The following is a 19,987-nucleotide window of genomic DNA, read 5'->3' as shown; positions in this document are numbered from 1 at the left end:
GCTCACAAGTCTTTCCATGGAGTTTCCAAGTACTCTCTTTGCGTCTCTCTCTCGCTCGCTCTCCCTCTGTTACGTCGAGTAACTTCAGTACTACGTATGGTATTTGTGCCTCGTATCTACTGGATTATTAAACTACACTCCATTTTAATGTACAGTGACCTGAATTATTGGCAACCTAGGTAAATATGAAGAAAAAAAGGATGTTACACTCAACAACCTCTAACGTCAATAAATTATTTTATTCAAAAACACGCATGTCAATTATTGGCACACCTAGACATTCCTATGAATAACATCTTATTGATGTATATTCTGATTAAGATTAAAAAATACAAAGTTCATCTGAGTCTTTGGGAACTCTTAAATGGTCATCCATGGCTTCCTGTTTCACTGGAGTATAAATATGAGGTGACGCCAGGCTAAACTCAGTCATCCATCAACATGTGAAAGGCCAGAGAACACACAAGAAATTAGACAAATGGTTGTTGACCTTCACAAATCAGGTAATGGCTATAAAAAGTTAGCTAGCTACATCCCTGAAAATACCCATCACTATTAGGGTAATAATTAAGAAATGTAAAACCGGAGCTCTGATGAACCTGCCTGGAAGAGGACGCAACGGTATTTTGCACCCACGCAGTCAGAAGGAGGGTTCAAGTGGCAAAAAAAATCTCCAATGATCACAGTTGGAGAATTGCATAAGTTGGTCACATCTTGGGGTCAGAAAGTCTCCAAAACTACAATTAGACGCCACCTCCATGACAAGTTATTTGGAAGGGTTGCCAGATGAAAGCCTCTGCTGTCACTAAAACAAACTTTAGCACCTGGAATTTGCTAATGTCATTGGAACTTTTATTGGAACCAGGCTATGGTATGTTTTTTGCAACAAACACCAGAGGTGGGTTTGGCGTAAAAAGAGCCATGGTCATGCAGAAAATAACCTAATCCCCACTGAAGTATGGTGGTGGATCTGTGATGTGGGGCTGTTTTACTTCCAATGGCCATGGGAACCTTGTCAGGATACATATCATGGACTCCCAAGTACCAGGAGATTTTAGGCCAAAATCTGTCTGCCTCTGCCAGGCGGCTAAAACTGGGTCGTCGTTAGATCTTCCAGCAGGACAATGATCCAAAGCATACCTTCAAATCCACACGAAGATGCTTCACTGACCATAGAATCAAGCTTTTGCAATGGACGTCCCAGTCCCCTGACCTAAACCCCATTAAAAACCTGTGGGATGAGCTGAAGAGGAGTCCACCAGCGAGGACCAAGGACTCTGAAGGATCTGGACAGATTCTGTATGGAGGAATGGTCTCAAATCCCTTCCTGTGTTCTCCCACTTCAAACATTCTAAGAGATGACTCAGAGCTGTTATCTTGGAAAAGGGAAGGTGTGTTCTCCCACCTCATCAAACATTCTAGGAGACGACTCAGAGCTGTTATCTTGGAAAAGGGAAGGTGTGTTCTCCCACCTCAAACATTCTAAGAGATGACTCAGAGCTGTTATCTTGGAAAAGGGAAGGTGTGTTCTCCCACCTCATCAAACATTCTAAGAGATGACTCAGAGCTGTTATCTTGGAAAAGGGAAGGTGTGTTCTCCCACCTCATCAAACATTCTAAGAGATGACTCAGAGCTGTTATCTTGGAAAAGGGAAGGTGTGTTCTCCCACCTCATCAAACATTCTAAGAGATGACTCAGAGCTGTTATCTTGGAAAAGGGAAGGTGTGTTCTCCCACCTCATCAAACATTCTAGGAGACGACACAGAGCTGTTATCTTGGAAAAGGGAAGGTGTGTTCTCCCACCTCATCAAACATTCTAGGAGACGACACAGAGCTGTTATCTTGGAAAAGGGAAGGTGTGTTCTCCCACCTCATCAAACATTCTAGGAGACGACACAGAGCGGTTATCTTGGCAAAGGGGTGTTCTCCCACTTCAAACATTCTAGGAGACGACTCAGAGCTGTCATCTTGGCAAAGGGAGGGTGCAAAGTACCACATGCAGGGGTGCCAATAAAAGACAAATTATTTTATTCAAAAACATGGATTACGATTTTTCTGTAAACAATCTTAACTTAAAAGGTTTGATTCACACAGTATGATATTGAGTAAGATCAAGCTGATAAACTGAAATTTTTCAGACTTTTTAAAATCATTTACCTAGGATGCCAATAATTCGAGGGCACTGTACATGCAAATATATTAATGAAGAGTAACGCATTCTAACCTAATGGTAAGAGATTTCAGCTGCTGTGAAAGCTCCCCACTTATACTGAGTCTAAAGTCTATCATGTTCTCCATGCATGATGAAAGTATGAGAGACAAGCTTCCTAGATGCCATGTTCCTTGCTGCTGCTGTTTGGTGATTGACTTGTGATTAACAGCATAACATGCCACCAATGTGGAAAATATTACACACTGCCTTTTAAGAGGAGTGTTCAAAGCCTTGGAATCAAGTCACTAACTGTTGGCCATGTTGCTAAACCACATCACTGTGCTATTAACAGACTTAATTAAAACCGACCAATTTCCCTCTTCCCGTCTCTGCCTCCTCGTGCATCTCTCTCCCTCTGTCTTACTCCCTCCCGCTCTCTGCAACCATTGTGGTTGTTGAACGCGTTAATACGGCATGAAGACATATTTAATGGGGTATGAAGGGCTCCCCCGCCTTATGTTACAGATTATAGTAAACCACTGAATCTCAGCCATACATCTGTATGGTAAACTTGACATTTGTTTTTAAACAACCCTCAAGCTTCTCATGTTTTATCAAGTGACCCAAAATGTCCTCAAACATTTTGTGGGAGGAAAATCAAACATTCACCATACAATAAATGATTACTTTAATGTTGTGTAGGTTTTTGATCCCACCGTTTAGAACATTATTCAAAAATGCAGTTGTTAAAAGTCTAGCACTAAAGTGTGCTTGTGACAAATTAAAAACCATTGAGTACTTGTTCTCACAACCCATAAACACATTGTAAGAGACAATGTTATGAAACCCGTTTTGTGGCACCGGAATTTCAAACAAATACAAGGTCTCTAGGAAGTGGATGTCTCTGGATCAGTCAACTTCTGTGCATCCCAAATGGCACCAAAGCAGTGCACTATGTAGGGCATAGTGTGAAATTTGGGAGACAAGCCTAGACTCCAAGCTGGAGGTCAGAGTACATGCTGTTGGGTAAAGTGCCTTGTCAGGGACAGGATTATACCGCTCCACAAATTGGAACCCCTTGCTATTTTTATGCTGTGTGTCCACAGGCAAGTTAAACTACTATTCTCAATGTCACAATACATCATGCCTGTAAAAAAAATAATAGCTGAATCATGAGTATGATTTGACTTATTTCTTACTTTATTATATCTTAAAAAACAAATAGAAGAAACCAGAGTGAAATGTGTCTGCAAAACAATAAGTTAAACACGAAGGGATTCTGTGACTACACACGGTAAGCATTTAAAAAGGACACAGACGTGTGAAGGCAGAGTGACTAGTTATGTTTGTTAAACAGACATGAAACAAATATGTACAATTAGAACTTAAAACACCAAAATCATTTCACATAATTTACAAACTACTGTCCTAGTTGGCATTCCAGTAGCTAAACGTTAGGGTCATGGTGGATATTGAATAACAAGCACTATGAGATCGAATTAAAATACAATTAAAACTTGTTTTTTTAAAGAATCAAATATTTTACAAATAGCACTTTCATCCAACTACTGTTTGCCGTCCCTCAGGCTGCATGATTCTGTACAGGTCCACAAATGGAAGTGGTCATCCTAATTCATCCTACAATTTCAGGGGAAGAGACTTTGTTGCAAGCATGAATATTTCTGTCATTTCCAAAAGCACATAAATGCCCTCCCTGGACATGTAGAAATCTGATTAATTCATTGGACTTGGCTGTGATTGATTGAGATATATATATATATATCAATCAAACAAGAAAACAATATACACTTTCAAATTCCGTCTCTCAGCCAACAAGCACGGTCTGTTTCTACAAAATGTGACAAAGAACCTAAAATGATTGTTTATTCCTACATGTTCCTAGATTCGCAGGCTAGATCCTAGAGTCATTGTTTTCATGTCCTTGGGTCTCTACTCCCCACAGCTTTTTAAAAGCTGCAACAGTGGATATACAAAATGCTTTCTCTTGTGGCACTGGAATGTACTAAAGCTGGGGTTCTTTAACTGTAGCAACCGTGTGAGAAGCAGTAAAAGCTCAATTCCATTCTCAGTCAGGTGCTTGACCCGAATTCCATTAACTGCATTTTAGTCAGCAGGGTTAAAAATAGAAAACCACCCCCAGATGTGAGATGTCATTCTGTTGAATATTGCTTATGTTTCAACAAGATCTAAAAGTCCTATTGACAAAGAAAAGCCCTCCGTTTTGTTGTACTCAGCAGGAGTAAAAATGTAAGGTCTGTCAGAAAAATGAATAGCATGCTGTACATTATGTGTGAAAGAGCTAGAGAGACTAGACACCTCTGGACACCACTCTCCCACTCTAAACTGACATGATCTTTTCCGGCGACAGCTTGGACATGTAGTGCATTGGATTGGAAAAACTTGCTACCTGCTGGGAGCTGTGGATAAGACTGAGGGGGGGTTGTGTTTAAAGTCTGACCAGCTCAGACCAGTTCAACCTTGGAGTTGGGGTAGACTGCAACCACGTCATATCCCTCAGGAGGCTGGACACGGGCCATGGCGTGGGTCTCACAGTACAGGTTCTCCTCAATGAAGAAGTAGCCCCTCTGCTTGAGGTTCAGGCCGCAGTCGTCACACATGAAGCACTCTATGTGGTACAGTTTGTCTCTGGCCTTCACGATGGTGCCCCTATACAGACCATGTTATTAGTCAATCAATCAAATGCATTTCATAAAGCCCTTTTTACATCAGCAGTTGTCACAAAGTGCATATGTTAGTAAAATGTTAAAGATAATTGCTTCTCAATAATTTTATAAATTAAGAGCTATTTGAATATCATACATTTTCTTAAGTACATCCCTGTTTATTCAAGTTACAAGTATGCCATTCATGGACGTGAGTATTTGCATAACCAATAAGGACTAAATCAGCTTCAAAAACAGCCATAACTCTGGTTGAATCTGAATGGCCCCTGTATCCAGCCCTTTATCCTACCCACTACTGCTATAAAAGTAGGTTCATTCTTTAGTGCCCTGCCTAAAACCCAGTGTAAACGCTCTATACAACAGATCCATTGTGCTAAGCCTCCACAACAGTCTTGTTCAAATGACATCACTGTTTATCCATGGTGCTTGAGCAGTGTGGGGATTACTAGCATATCTGGGTTCCTGAGGAGAGGGTGTGGTGCAGAGGTTGAATTATTAAAAAAAGTGATATATGAACATCTTATAAGCTTGGACCTGTTGGAGCATGACTAAACTGTGTCACAAATGGCACCCTATCCCCTATGCAGTCTCTGGTCAAACGTAGCACACCGTAGGCCTAGAGGGAAAAAGGTGCAATTTGTGGACGCACACCTAGTCTACAGTATAGTTGTCATCTTTTCGGTTTTATAATGACTCACACTATGCCGTTGCCACAGCGCGTGCACTGGGGGAGTTTCTGTAGGCCAGGCATGGGGCCAGGAATGGGGCTGCCCAATTTAGGGACTGGGGATTGAACTGGGGACCTTAGGCTTCTCACTCCAGACCTGTCAGTGGGGGACACACCTGTGGACAAAGAAAAGACCTCGGTTAAGACCAGCAGAGTTCCAGGTACTGTACGAGGCTACGGGGTGAAGGTAACGAAGATAATATTCTAGGTAATGTACGAGGCTACGGGGTGAAGGTAACGAAGATAATATTCCAGGTAATGTATGAGGTTACGGGGTGAAGGTAATGTATGAGGCTATGGGGTGAAGGTAATGTTCCAGTTAATGTATGATGTTACGGGGTGAAGGTAATGCATGAGGCTACGGGGTGAAGGTAATGTTCCAGTTAATGTATGAGGTTACGGGGTGAAGGTAATGTATGAGGTTACGGGGTGAAGGTAATGCATGAGGCTACGGGGTGAAGGTAATGTTCCAGGTAATGTATGAGGTTACGGGGTGAAGGTAATGTATAAAGCTACGGGGTGAAGGTAATGCATGAGGTTACGGGGTGAAGGTAATGTTCCAGGTAATGTATGAGGTTACGGGGTGAAGGTAATGCATGAGGCTACGGGGTGAAGGTAATGTTCCAGGTAATGTATGAGGTTACAGGGTGAAGGTAATGCATGAGGCTATAGGGTGAAGGTAATGTTCCAGTTAATGTATGAGGTTACAGGGTGAAGGTAATGCATGAGGCTACGGGGTGAAGGTAATGTTCCAGTTAATGTATGAGGTTACGGGGTGAAGGTAATTAAGGTAATGTTCTAGTTAATGTATGAGGTTACAGGGTGAAGGTAATGCATGAGGCTATAGGGTGAAGGTAATGTTCCAGTTAATGTATGAGGTTACGGGGTGAAGGTAATTATGGTAATGTTCTAGTTAATGTATGAGGTTACAGGGTGAAGGTAATGCATGAGGCTATAGGGTGAAGGTAATGTTCCAGGTCATGTATAAGGCTACATGGTGAAGTTTCACCTAGGACCAGATCTAGGATTAGCTTCCCCTCCCTGATCCTAACCTTGACTATTAGTTGGGGAAAATGACAAATTTACCCATGATCAGTCTAGGGGCAACTTCACCCTACACCAGTATGAGCTCAGAAAGCAGTGATCAGCTCTGAGTGAAAAGATGGCGAAGAATTAAGGGTGTTCACACTTGGCTCAGGGAGACACCAAGGTCAGCTCCCATCGACCACAGAGACATCACTCCTCAGCTACCACTTCCCTCCGTTTGTGTGTTACCCTCAGGGGGCATGGCAGGGGTACAGGCAGAGGGCCAGAGCGGCACTCACACTGCTAGCCTCTACTTCTTTCTTCCCCCATCTCTTAATTTGCTCTCTATACCTCTCTCCACCCATCTCTACCTGTGCCACCCCCCCCCCCTCCACATACCAGGGATGCCAGGACCTGACACACAGCAGGAACACATCAATTAGGAGATTAAATATGCAGTTGCCTGGCAGAGCAAACATTCCACATTAAGGAGCAGACCATCACACCAGAGTGCTACAATCACACTCTCCCTGAACAACGGAGTGATGAGGTGCCAACATGCCCCATTAACACAGCATGGCCTACCCACCATACTGGTGAAGTACCTGGTACTTGACAAAGAAGTTTCTTCACTCCACTAATGCTCTGTGACTATTTGAGGTTTGAGTAATAACAGGATCTATTTTTGCCGTAATAATTGGTCTATTACGCATCTAGTCATCATTGCACTCAAATTCTGGTCAGAAGTTCTCATGGGATGCTCACAAGTGAGAGGGAGGTTTAATCAGAGGACTTGTACAGAACCACTAAGCAGCGCTAGCGTCATTTGACAGATACACTTCATATCTCAGACAACCGTCTTATCGAGCAGACATGGAGAGCTGCCCCCGTGACACTCCCATTCATAAACTCCATAGGAGATGATGTAACATACAGATGGTAGGATCTTCATTTGATCCCTCTTGTTACTGAGAATATTCCTGCACCACAGGAAATTCAGATGAGTGTTGTGATTTACATAAATTCACTGAAAACCCACACTAACAGTGTTATATTAACAGTATGGCACTTTACATAGGTTATTAACTGGCCAAAAGTAGGCTAACCACTGATCAAGCAACATTATGGACTAAACGTTTAAATCCTGTTGCAGCAGGATTATTTTGCTGTGACAATATAGGTCAAATTAAGATACTATATCTGTAGGAATGACATCTACTAAGAAGTCTTTATGAATAAAGTTCATAGCCTGTGATCCCCCCAACTTGTAGATCTGGTGCCTGGAGTTCCCACCTAGTTATTAGAGCAGCTTTTTATAAACCAGATGGTGGCTAATGGGAGTACCATTCCTAGATAAACAAACTATTTAAAACATTATGTAACCCAGTCTATATTTCTTATTTTGAACAACCTCAAAAGGGTTACACTCCTACACAGGGGGTTGGCAGAGACTTCAGAGTTGACTTGCTTATTTTTCAGCTACAGGCGGTACATTGTGTCACATCTGCATCCTCAAAAGTAAAGTAAATATATGATCGCTTCCCTTCTATGTCTGTCTGCCTATTATATGTCACTATAAAGTGGTGGATTTTTCAGTGATTGGTATAGCCAGGGAGTTCACTCTAATAATAAACAGAATCTGCCATGCCATCGTCTCCACCCACCACCCTGTCTGACACCACAGATGTAAGATCAGAGCCTGTTGGGCTCAAGCATAACAGACCAACTCGTTTGCTCTCCCTTGAAATCCCAGGGATCCCGACATTTTCAAAACCGGATGAGGATGATATTTTTAAAAGGATGAGGATGACAATATCACACGCAGTCAAACGCTCCTCTCTCTCTTAACATCAGCGCTGAGCTGGAAAAGAGTATAAAATCCTTCAGAACAAAGCAAGGATTTCCAGACTGAGAGCAACAAACAGAGCTTCAAGGTGTGTCAGCATCTTACCAGAAGCTTAACCCAGTGTCAATGACGCCTTTGTGGTTGTGAAATTCTTTTTTTTGTTTTTTAAACCCTGCTGCAGGTGAATTGTCCTGGTGCCATTTAATCGAATTCTGTTGAAACCATTGACTTCTCTCTTCCCTAATCTCCTGTAACACCTGCAAGTGATTAGCGACAAATTCAAAGAACAACAAGGCCTGCAGTTCATCCAAAACCTTCTCAGGGAGCTCCGATAGGAACCTGGCATGCGGTCTAGGGATTATCTGGTCTGTTTGGGTTCTCCTTGAGGAGCTAGGGCCTGGCCATGATGGAAGAGTCTGATCCTAAAACATCACTCCTAAAGACTTCAGAGAGCCTAGGCCTACTTATTGGAATGTGAACAGTTCAAAAGACACACCAGGAAGTCATATTTCTCAGGTTGTTTTGCAATAAACTTCACACAGTCCTGTGTCTGGAAATAAATCACACGCTACACTTCCAACGGAAACTATTTAGCTCAAAAATACAAACATATCGAAATGTACATAAACAATCATGAGTATACAGAATATGCACACATACAGTACCAGTCAAAAGTCTGGATACACCCACTCATTCAAAGGTTTTTCTTTATTTTTTACTATTTTCTACATTGTAGAATAGTGAAGACATCAAAACTATGAAATAACACATATGGAATCATGTAGTAACCACAAAAGTGTTAAACAAAATCATAATTGTATATTTGAGTAGCCACCCTTTACCTTGATGATAGCTTTGCACACTTGGTATTCCGTCAACCAGCTTCATGAGGTGGTCACCTGGAATGCATTTCAATTAACAGGTGTGCCTTGTTAAAAGTTAAATTTCTTTCCTTCTTAATGCATTTGAGCCAATCAGTTGTGACAAGGTTGGGGTGGTATACAGAAGATAGTCCTATTTGGCAAAATACCAAGTCCATATTATGGCAAGAACAACTCAAATAAGCAATGAGAAATGACAGCCCACTTTAAGACATGAATGTCAGTCAATGCAGCAAATGTCGGAACTTTGAATGTTTCTTCAAGTGCAGTCTCAAAAAAACACCAAGCGCTATGATGAAACTGGCTCTCATGAGGACCGCCACAGGAAAGGAAGACCCAGAGACACCTCTGCTTCGGAGGATAAGTTCATTAGAGTTAACTGCACCTCAGATTGTAGCCCAAATAAATGCCTCAGAGTTCAAGTAACAGACACATCAACATCAACTGTTCAGAGGAGACTGTGTGAATCAGGCCTTCATGGTCGAATTGCTGCAAAGAAACCACTACTAAAAGACACCAAAAATAATTAGACATTTGCTTGGGCCAAGAAACACGAGCAATGGACATTAGACCGGTGGAAATCTGTCCTTTGGTCTGATCAGATATTTGGTTCCAAACGCTCTGTCTTTGAGACGCAGAGTAGGTGAACGGATGATCTCCGTATGTGTGGTTCCCATAGTGAAGCATGGAGGAGGAGGTGTGATGGTGTGTGGGTGCTTTGCTGGTGACACTGATTTATTTAGAATTCAAGGCACACTTAACCAGCATGGCTACCACAGCATTCTGCAGTGATACGCCATCCCATCGGGTGTGCGCTTAGTCCCACTATCATTTGTTTTTCAACAGGACAATGACCCAAAACACACCTCCAGGCTGTGTAAAGGCTATTTGACCAAGGAGAGTTATGGAGTGCTGCATCAGATGACCTGGCCTCCACAATCAGCTGACCTCAAGCCAATTGAGATGGTTTGGGATGAGTTGGACCGCAGAGTGAAGGAAAAGCAGCCAACAAATGCTCAACATATGTGGGAACTCCTTCAAGACTGTTGGAAAAGCATTCCAGGTGAAGCTGGTTGAGAGAATGTCAAGAGGGTGCAAAGCTGTCATCAAGGCAAAGGGTGGCTACTTTGAAAAATCTCACATTTATTTTGATTTGTTTGACACTTTGGTTACTACATGATTCCGTCACTATTATTCTACAATGTAGAAAATAGTACAAATAAAGGCATTCGAGGGAGAGAGACCCATATACACACACATTTATAAATAAATAAACTGTAGGGTGAATGACATATACAAACCGCTAAATAAATTGACAGTCATATAGAGCTACAAATGAGGGTACCTCCATCCTCTGCCTCCAGTATGCCCTGTAGGTATTTGAAGGAGCCGGACTGTTTGGGTGCAGAGACTGGCTCCTCTGGGTCCTGCAGCATCTTGTACACGTCTGACTCTGTGGTGACTTCAAAACAAGGACCGTTCCCATTACGTCCCAGAGGAGAATGCGTCGGAGGCTCAGGGCTGAAAGAGATAACAAATTAAGTAGTTTTTAGTCTGAATTCAGTGTGATCAACAATTTCTATGACTGAAATGTCTCCACCAAATGTTGCATTGTCTTTAGATTTAATTCATAAATGCTGTGACATGACTTATTTTTAGGGTAAAAAGAAAATGCAGTTTTACAAAGTAAAAATCCCAGAAGATACTGTAACATTAACAAGTTACACAACACTTCATACGTGGTCCTCACATTGACATGGTGAATATACCAGGATATCTTGAAACTACCGCAGAGGTTTTCCACTCCTCCATGGCCACCATGCCTCACCTGTGTGGGGAGCTCAGGCTCAAGCTGCCCATTTGTTTTGGCAAGACCCTGTCTCTGTCTCCATTGCTGCCATTGTTGTGTGCGTACAGGCCGGCTGGGTTGTTGTACTGCATGTTGTTGAGCTGCTTGGAGGTGCCGTTGTTGAGGTGCGGCGGCTCGGAGATGTAGGAGGGTTTTCTGTATCCACTGCCGTTGTGACCGCTGCTGTAGCCACTGATGTATCCACCTGTGATTGGTCCAGTGCTGATTGGTCGGAAATTCTGGAGAAGGAAAGAGCAGAGGAGCCATTAAGAAAAGTATGATTGTTTCCAATGCACTTCTATATCCGTCATAGTCTGCTTGTTCGTTACCTAACATTATTTACGGGAACATGAATTACATCATCTCCAAGGAATGAAGGTGACTGTTGGCACAGAGGACCTGCACAAACTACACAATGACGTAACCAAATACTTCAACGTTTACTTCTGCAGACAGACTTCTACAAACTACACTGATAATCTACAGTGTAGTGGGTGCTACATGTGTGTTCATCTCTCCGAGCTACAGATTGCAATCTTTTGTTGATGTTATCACTTTTCAAACGGTTGATTTTAGTGGCATGACTGTCTATCAAACAAAAGACAGTGACTTAATGGCTGTTGTAGGGGGCAGACAATCACAAATCCTCTGTAAATATGTCAAATGCAGTGATTTGTTTAAATGGTTGTGCAAGACATAGTTGTCATCCCACACAGCCAGCCAGACCGTTGATTAACGCATGTGCGTGTGTTGAGTGGTGGGTGAATTCACTGGTTGGCCCCAAGAAACAGAGGTTCAAACTCTCCAGGCAGGCAGCAGGATCCCCATCTGTCATCTCAGCAGATGTGGCCAGGTCCTTGTTCCCTGGCTGGCCCGGACCACCCATGCATGGGCCATTTCTAAATCGCCTCTCTGCTGAGCCCTGGACACCATACCCAACCACAAGCTGTGTTTCAAACCCTGGGCTTGGGCCATATAGCCAGCCCTCTCCCCAGCCCAGACAAGTAGCTCCTAGAGGGGGTGACAAGGAGAGGACTACCAGAGCAGCTCCTAGAGGGGGTGACAAGGAGAGGACCATCAGAGCAGAGGGTGAGTATAGCTGTATCTGAGCCAGCAGTCCAACCCCTCCCCCGTCCGCCACCCCCCCCCCCCAACCCAACCCCTCCACCGTCCTCCAACCCCTCCGCCGCCACCCCCGTCCGCCAACCCCTCCCTCCAACCCCTCCCATTCCAATGATAACCGTCAGTAATTGTACCAGGAAGCCTTTCATTTTCTAGTCTTGGCAACAAAGTACACGAGAGGGGGAGGAAAAATAAGAGTGCATTGTATTACGAAGTGTTCCTGCAGTGAAATGACAGTAAACTTGGCCTTTTACGACTTCTTTAATCTGTGTAAACATGAAGTGTGGATGGATTCCAGCGCCTCCCTCAGACAGTTACAATAGAAGCCACAGGGCCCTGAGCGAGCTCACCAAGAGGGAAAAGCGACAGGGCTGCTGAAATGCTTGGCAAACACTTTGGCTACACCAAACCCTCATGAGTGAGTGCAGATAACTTCAGTGATTTACTGTATTCAAGCATGGTAAATGAACAAACATGTTTGGATGTTGCCCGTTTAGTGGCAATTTTCACATTAACCGATGGAGCTAGGGAGACCGAGAGAGTAAAGTCTGCTTCAAATCCCTGGCACACGCGTTTATGTCTGCTGAATGCAGAGACCACTCTAGTTGGAAGACTTCACTTTTTTCTGCATAATATGCAGTTCTATGGCCTCGTGTCTGCAGCAAAAAGATATGAGTGGATGGCAGATTTATAAAAAGGCAGCACATCTGGTGCATAGCTTTTAAAAGTGCCAGGTTGGTAACATTTAGGACCTGTAAGTGCTTTTAAGTTGCTCTTAGGTATGGAAGTTACCATTACTTTCATTAAATAAATCACAGTAAGCAGACTGTCCCATTAAACTGATTTATCGTACCTATGCCGGTCTGTAATGGGGATTTTAAAACGGCACATAAAATAGTTAATGGAGATCGTGCCAACTGGTGACACTCCTTCCACAGAGTGTGTGCTTTGTTAAATCATATCTAAAATCACCAGATAAAATCACCTAGTAACCTTATCTTGTTATTTAAACCAACGCAATCAAAACTAATGTTGCTATAGTACTACCAGGCACTCTTTCAGTCTCTCACATAAAGTTCAGTTCCTACATGGGAAAAACTGAAATCCCCCTTTCTTCAATCCTTGACTCCAGCCCAGAAACACTGGAGAGAGAAAGCAGCAAAGTATTTATGAAAAGTAGTTCTGTCTGTTCAGAAATTCTGACAGTCATCAGATTTCACTGACCTGTTTTACAAAAGTGACTAAGCATGGCCCTTGGTTCTGGGTGACTGGCTACTGAGCGACTAGGCAGGGGGGGGGAGGGGTTATGCCTTTCAGACTGGGGACCGTTTAGACAGAACCACAGGACTCCTGGGAGAGAAAAAAAAACTGCCTGATTTAACGCTACATGTATTATAGTAATAAGGGCTCAGAAAGAAGGGGGACGAGATATTTACTGCTGTTACCCAAGTCGACACACTGCAGAGTTTGGTCAGGGAGAGGTATAGAGCAGGAAGGGGAGGAAGAGGACCCTTATTCAAATCATATGCCTGCTTAACAGGGACAGTGTGTCCAGGGCTGGCTGGAGGGAGGCAGCCTGTTAGACAAGCAACGGGCTAGCTAGCGCTCCGTTCTCTGCTCTCCATGACCCCACCTTTTGGTCAACCCAAATACAGATTGACATTTCTGGGGATTACCAGCTGATTAGTTATTACTTCACCCATTACTGGAAACAAACAACTAAATATGTGGGGTCACAAGTTTACGATCTGAAGGCCTGGATGAATGTGAACTCTCAATGGCACTGTGTTTTGGCAGAGGAAAACTGTCATAATTGAACATGTTTGAAAGAGAGAGTGTGTGTGGAACAGCGCAATAAAGCCCTATAGAAAGATCCTATAAGTACATCACAATTAGACGGTATTGTCAGATCTCAAATGCTAGGAGGGAGAATTCTCTCCCTCTTGCCAATGCGGCTTGAGAATGGACCCATCGTGATGCGAGTTCCATCGTTTCCGCATTCTAAAAGGTCAATACTTTCCAAGCCCACTGCAAAAGCCACAATTGTGATTCCAATGAGTCTGAGGGAATAATGCAGAGCAATACAGAGGCATGTGGTGGCCACCTGTAGACCTACTTCATCACACTGTAGACCACAGGCCTAAGTCTCCATTTATTCTAGCAATACTGTCAAAATGAGTCATACTTTCTGGTAATCTTACAAAACTCTTGTCTGTTGATGAGTAAGACGAGTTCATGGAAATACTCAATTTTCCTCCTGTTTCCCCACAAATAGCTTTCGTTTCAAAGCTGTTCAGGCTCAGATCCAAAAATGCAGTCATTCAATTTTGAGAATCTCCCATGTTCTCCTTGTTCAAGGAAACACCACCGTGTCACTTCCTGCTAGCTAGAATTCCCAGATGCTAGTTTGGAATTTCCAATGACATCAGCTGCTGGTAGGGAGTTCACATGTGGTGTCTAATATGTCTGGAAAACAATCAGCATTGTTCGATGCCGGTAACCTCTTTCAAGGTATATTACACTAGCCTGGAGTAGGAAATAACCAGGGTCATTCATTTAGCCTAACCCAAGGGACCAACCAACCAACCATTTCCCTCCCCCTGAAGCAAATGAGCCAAAATGGTACTCACTTCGCTGTTTCTAGTTCAACTTTAACTCCATTAAAAGGAGACCAGAGTCCTTCAGTAGAGAGTGGATACAAGGTTTCCAAACGTCCCTTTCCAGGAGATAGAGAGAGCAGCCTTCTCTGATTACAAACACAGAGGTACTGCTAGCATGCATGTCTGTTTATATACAGAGTTTGAGTTGATCGCTCCCCCTCGTTCAGGTCTGGTATTTCCTCACATTAATCAGGACAAGACTTTTGCTCGTGTTGAGATGGTGAAATCCAAAAAGAGGTCCTAAACCCCAGGACCCCTTCTCAGGAAAACTGCCAGTCTCCTTGGATTGCCTCAAGGCTGGAATGGGGTGGTCCTTCACCGTGTTAATCACTAGGCAGATTCTTATTGCTACCATGCTTGCAAAAATAGTATATCAACCATGTACCCCAAGACCATTTGAAATATTTAGAGTTAGGATCAGTGGCTTTGACTTAGTAATGGATGTCACACATATTAAATCAATCAATTTCAGTATTTCTGAAGACAAATCCCCAAGAAAAAAAGACTAATGTAAACTCAGGCTCAGTTACATAGACAAAAACGTTGCTGTCCCATTCACCTCCAGTGATATCAATGAACGAATTTACTTGCTATGTATTGAAGCTCTCTTTCATAAATGTTTTTCCACCAGCCTGCCTAATGATGTGGAAGTCAATACATAGTCTGCTGTATATAGTTTCACCCTTCAATTGATGACCGATGCATTTCATTTCAGGCCTTTGTGTGACCATTCAGCCCAGTTGACAGGGACTGCCCCACTGAAGCGACATGGGAAAACGACCAACATGACAACCAACGCCCACAATAAAAGAGGAATGGTCATTTCTCAGATGTCCCAGCCACAATACGCACATTGTCTGCTCGTTCTGCTTCACACTCTCTGGTCAGAGTCAGAAAACTCTGCAAAGTTCAACGGCAAGGGCGTGGCTTGCTTGAGTACGCATTTGACAGATAATTGTTTTGAAACAAATTGAGGCCCTATTTCAATACTTTCCAAATGACAGAGGAACTCTAAATCATGTGAAAAACAGTAGTTTATCAGTAGATAATCTGTATAATCTTATCCATGTAAACAAGTGCAGCTCATACCTGTGGGGACTCAGACTCCAACGTAGCCATGAATGGACTGGTCTTGCCATCTTCAATAACAGTTGGAGACCAGACTTTGTCTTCAGACCTGAAAAACAATACCCAGGAAAGAGAGCTACGTTAGTCATTGTTTATCTATAAAAACACCCAGAGGCTTTTAAAGAGGTCATATCTGGTCCAATCAATTTGTGTTCACAGGTTATTTGCTCACAGCAGTCACTAAGAAGATGCTCTTAAAATGACATTTCTGGATATGATTGTTAGCGTGGAATAAAAGGGATGAAACTCAAGACACGTACACCATAACACAGTTAAGTTAGCAAAAAAAGATGACTTGAACTTTCATATTAAATACCACTAACCACCGCTGAATATAAGTGGCGTACGCCATGGGATGAGATTGTTCACTGAGCTCCAAAAAATAATTTCACAGTAGCAAGTGGCATGCGTTTTTGTTTGGCAGGCATAACACTGGCAGCTAAAGATGACCACATTCCAGTACACTAATGATAGTCATCTCTACAGCAGATCAGCAAAACTATGGCATGAACTCAGTACATCTTATTAGATTAGCTCAACATGTTAAGACAGTCATCCAGGTGGACAGAAACAATGGGATGGCAAGGGGTCAAATAAGGATAGTCTGCTCTCTGTGTCCGGTGACATTGAATGAAGGACAATGGGGTTTATTGTACAAAGTGATTTTTTCCTATCATGGCTAGGCCCATTTATGTACTAAATACAGAATCTGTTCGTATACTGTATTGTACTTTTGTCCTGTGTTTAAAATGCAATAGGCTAATCTACATGCCCTGTGCTACAGGTCCCAGACAGAATTGCATCAGCAAGATTTAAAACTTCCCATAAAACCATATGGTAATAAAAAGGTGTAATCCAAATTGGCATGGCATTATACAGCATTTAACGGCACACTGTTGAGGGGGTAGTAAAAGACTTGAGGGAGTAGTGAGTAATGCTTTTTAGAATTCCTGAACAGTTTTCCAAACATGTCAGGGGTGCCGTTGCTTGACTATTTGCTGTTATGTGGGCAGCTTCCAAAAGGCCAATGCCATGTCATCACACCAGCCCCAGCAAGGGAGCAGAGGGAAGTGTGCGTATGTAGAGGAACAAAGACGATTTTCCCTCCACTCAGTAAGTCAGACAGCTATTCATACACACCTACGTACATAGACGCAGCCAGGCCTCTGGGGCAGGAGAAAACAATGATGCCTCTGAGTTCTCCACTGGTGTAAACTTCACAACTGGAGGATGAGGTCACTCTGGATTCAGCTGGCATGGCTGCGGCCACATGAGGCAATGCCTCAAAAATGAGCACAGAGGTGTTCGTATCAAGGCTGCTTTATGGGCGAGTGTTTGATGGATGAGCTGCAGACTGCGTGGGATGATCCCACTACTTATATCAAGACTTTATATCCCAGGATGTTTCCTTGGATACATATGAACGCTATATTGAGCAAGTCAATTGGCGGGAAATTAATTGACATTTGCTTAAATACAAAAGAACCATAGAACATGGTAAGAAAGCCGTGAGGAGGACCAAAGACGTACGAGTGGAAACTGAGAGGCAGAGATTGTGATACACACCAATAGGACAGGCACAATGGAGCATATTGTTTCCCGTGATCTAGTTTAGCGTGTGCTCCAATATTGTTGAGTCAGCGTTTGAGGGATTAGTGGAGAAACTGTCTGCAAGGGATCAGAGCTGTGCAGAGGTCCAACAGACAGCCTTCTACGCTCTCCTCACTGGCTTCCAGGGCCAATAAACCAACAGGGAGACAATTAGAGACATGTACTGTATAGGGAAGATCTTCAGAGCCTGATTCCATGGCTGAACTAACTATATGGGGTCTGAGCCTTCTCCATCTCCCTTGCTCATAAATGAGTGTACAGTTGAAGTCGGAAGTTTACATACACTTAGGTTGGAGTCATGAAAACTAGTTTTTCAACCACTCCACAAATTTCTTGTTAACCAACTATAGTTTTGGGAAGTCGGTTAGGACATCTACTTTGTGCATGACACAAGTAATTTTTCCAACAATTGTTTACAGGCAGATTATTTCACTTATAATTCACTGTATCACAATTCCAGTGGGTCAGAAGTTTACATACACTAAGTTGACTGCGCCTTTAAACAGCTTGGAAAATTCCAGAAAATGTCATGGCTTTAGAAGCTTCTGATAAATTATGTCAATTAGCCTGACTCAATTGGAGGTATACCTGAGGATGTATTTCAAGGCTTACCTTCAAACTTACTTGACATCATGGGAAAATCAAAAGAAATCAGCCAAGACCTCAGGAAAAAAATTGTAGACCTCCACAAGTCTGGTTCATCCTTGGGCGCAATTTCCAAACACCTGAAGGTACCACGTTCATCTGTACAAACAATAGTATGCAAGTATAAACACCATGGGACCACGCAGCCGTCATACCGCTCAGGAAGGAGATGCGTTGTCTCCTAGAGATGAACGTACTTTGGTGCAAAAAGTGCAAATCAATCCCAGAACAACAGCAAAGGACCTTGTGAAGATGGAGGAAACAGGTAAAAAAAAGTATCTATATCCGCAGTAAAATAAGTCCTATATCAACATAACCTGAAAGGCCACTCAGCAAGGAAGAAGCCACTGCTCCAAAACCGCCATAAAAAAAAACAGACTACGGTTTGCAACTGCACATGGGGACAAAGATCGTACTTTTTGGAGAAATGCCCTCTGGTCTGATGAAATAAAAATAGAACTGTTTGGCCATAATGACCATTGTTATGTTTGGAGGAAAAAGGAGAACGCTTGCAAGCCGAAGAACACCATCCCAACCGTGAAGGACGGGGGTGGCAGCATCATGTTGTGGGGGTGCTTTGCTGCAGGAGGGACTAGTACACTTCACAAAATAGATGGCATGATGGGGTAGAACAATTATGTGGATATATTGAAGCAACATCTCAAGACATCAGTCAGGAAGTTAAAGCTTGGTCACAAATGGGTCTTCCAAATGGACAATGACCCCAAGCATACTCCCAAAGTTGTGGCAAAATGGCTTAAGGACAACCCAGTCAAGGTATTGGAGTGGCCATCACAAAGCTCTGACCTCAATCCTATAGACAATTTGTGGGCAGAACTGAAAAAGCATGTGCGAGCAAAGAGGCCTACAAACCTGACTCCGTTACACCAGCTCGGTCATGAGGAATGGGCCAAAATTCCCTCAACTTATTGTGGACACCCGAAACATTTGACCCAAGTTAAACAATTTAAAGGCAATGCTACCAAATACAAATTGAGTGTATGTAAACTTCTGACCCTCTGGAGAAAATACTCTACAATTACTATTATATCACATTCTTATTATTTCACATTCTTAAAATAAAGTGGTGATCCTAACTGAATGTATTTGACCATTTCGAATCCCACCGTACCTTCTCTGCTATGCAATCTGGTTTCAGAGCTGGTCATGGGTGCACCACAGCCACGCAAGGTCCTAAACGACATCATAACCGCCATCGATAAGAGACAACACTGTGCAGCCATATTCATCGACCTGGCCAAGGCATTCGCCTCTGTCAATCACCTCATTCTTATTGGCAGACTCAACAGCCTTGGTTTCTCAAATTACTGCCTCGACTGGTTCACCAACTACTTCTCTGATAGAGCTCAGTGTGTCAAATCGGAGGGCCTGTTGTCCGGACCTCTAGTAGTCTCTATGGGGGTGCCACAGGGTTAAATTCTCGGGCCGACTCTCTTCTCTGTATACATCAATGATGTCGCTCTTGCTGCTGGTGATTCTCTGATGCACCTGTACGCAGACGACACCCTTCTGTATACATCTGGACCTTCTTTGGACACTGTGTTAACCTCTTGACGCTAGGGTTCAGATTTTTGTTTTGTTTAAAAAAAAAAAACGTTCAAGGTAAATGGACT

At 43.0% G+C, this 19,987-nt stretch overlaps 1 protein-coding gene across 1 annotated transcript in view; it reads right to left on the bottom strand.

The window, feature by feature from the left end:
• Positions 1–3,332: 3,332 nt before the first annotated feature.
• LOC120056875 (PDZ and LIM domain protein 4-like) overlaps positions 3,333–19,987 on the bottom strand; it is a 38,384-nt gene continuing 21,729 nt past the window's right edge. Inside the window, exons 3-7 of the mRNA XM_039005133.1 lie at positions 16,059–16,146; positions 11,167–11,426; positions 10,684–10,859; positions 5,557–5,701; positions 3,333–4,841 (exon numbers count right to left, since the gene is read on the bottom strand). Coding sequence (XP_038861061.1) covers positions 4,637–4,841; positions 5,557–5,701; positions 10,684–10,859; positions 11,167–11,426; positions 16,059–16,146 — 874 coding nt within the window. The 3' untranslated portion in view covers positions 3,333–4,636. The remainder of the gene's footprint in view (positions 4,842–5,556; positions 5,702–10,683; positions 10,860–11,166; positions 11,427–16,058; positions 16,147–19,987) is intronic.

Source organism: Salvelinus namaycush, chromosome 12, assembly GCF_016432855.1.
Source record: "Salvelinus namaycush isolate Seneca chromosome 12, SaNama_1.0, whole genome shotgun sequence".
Lineage (NCBI taxonomy): Eukaryota > Metazoa > Chordata > Actinopteri > Salmoniformes > Salmonidae > Salvelinus > Salvelinus namaycush.
Note: the sequence above shows the minus strand (reverse complement) of the source record. Positions and strands in the feature narration are given on the sequence as shown.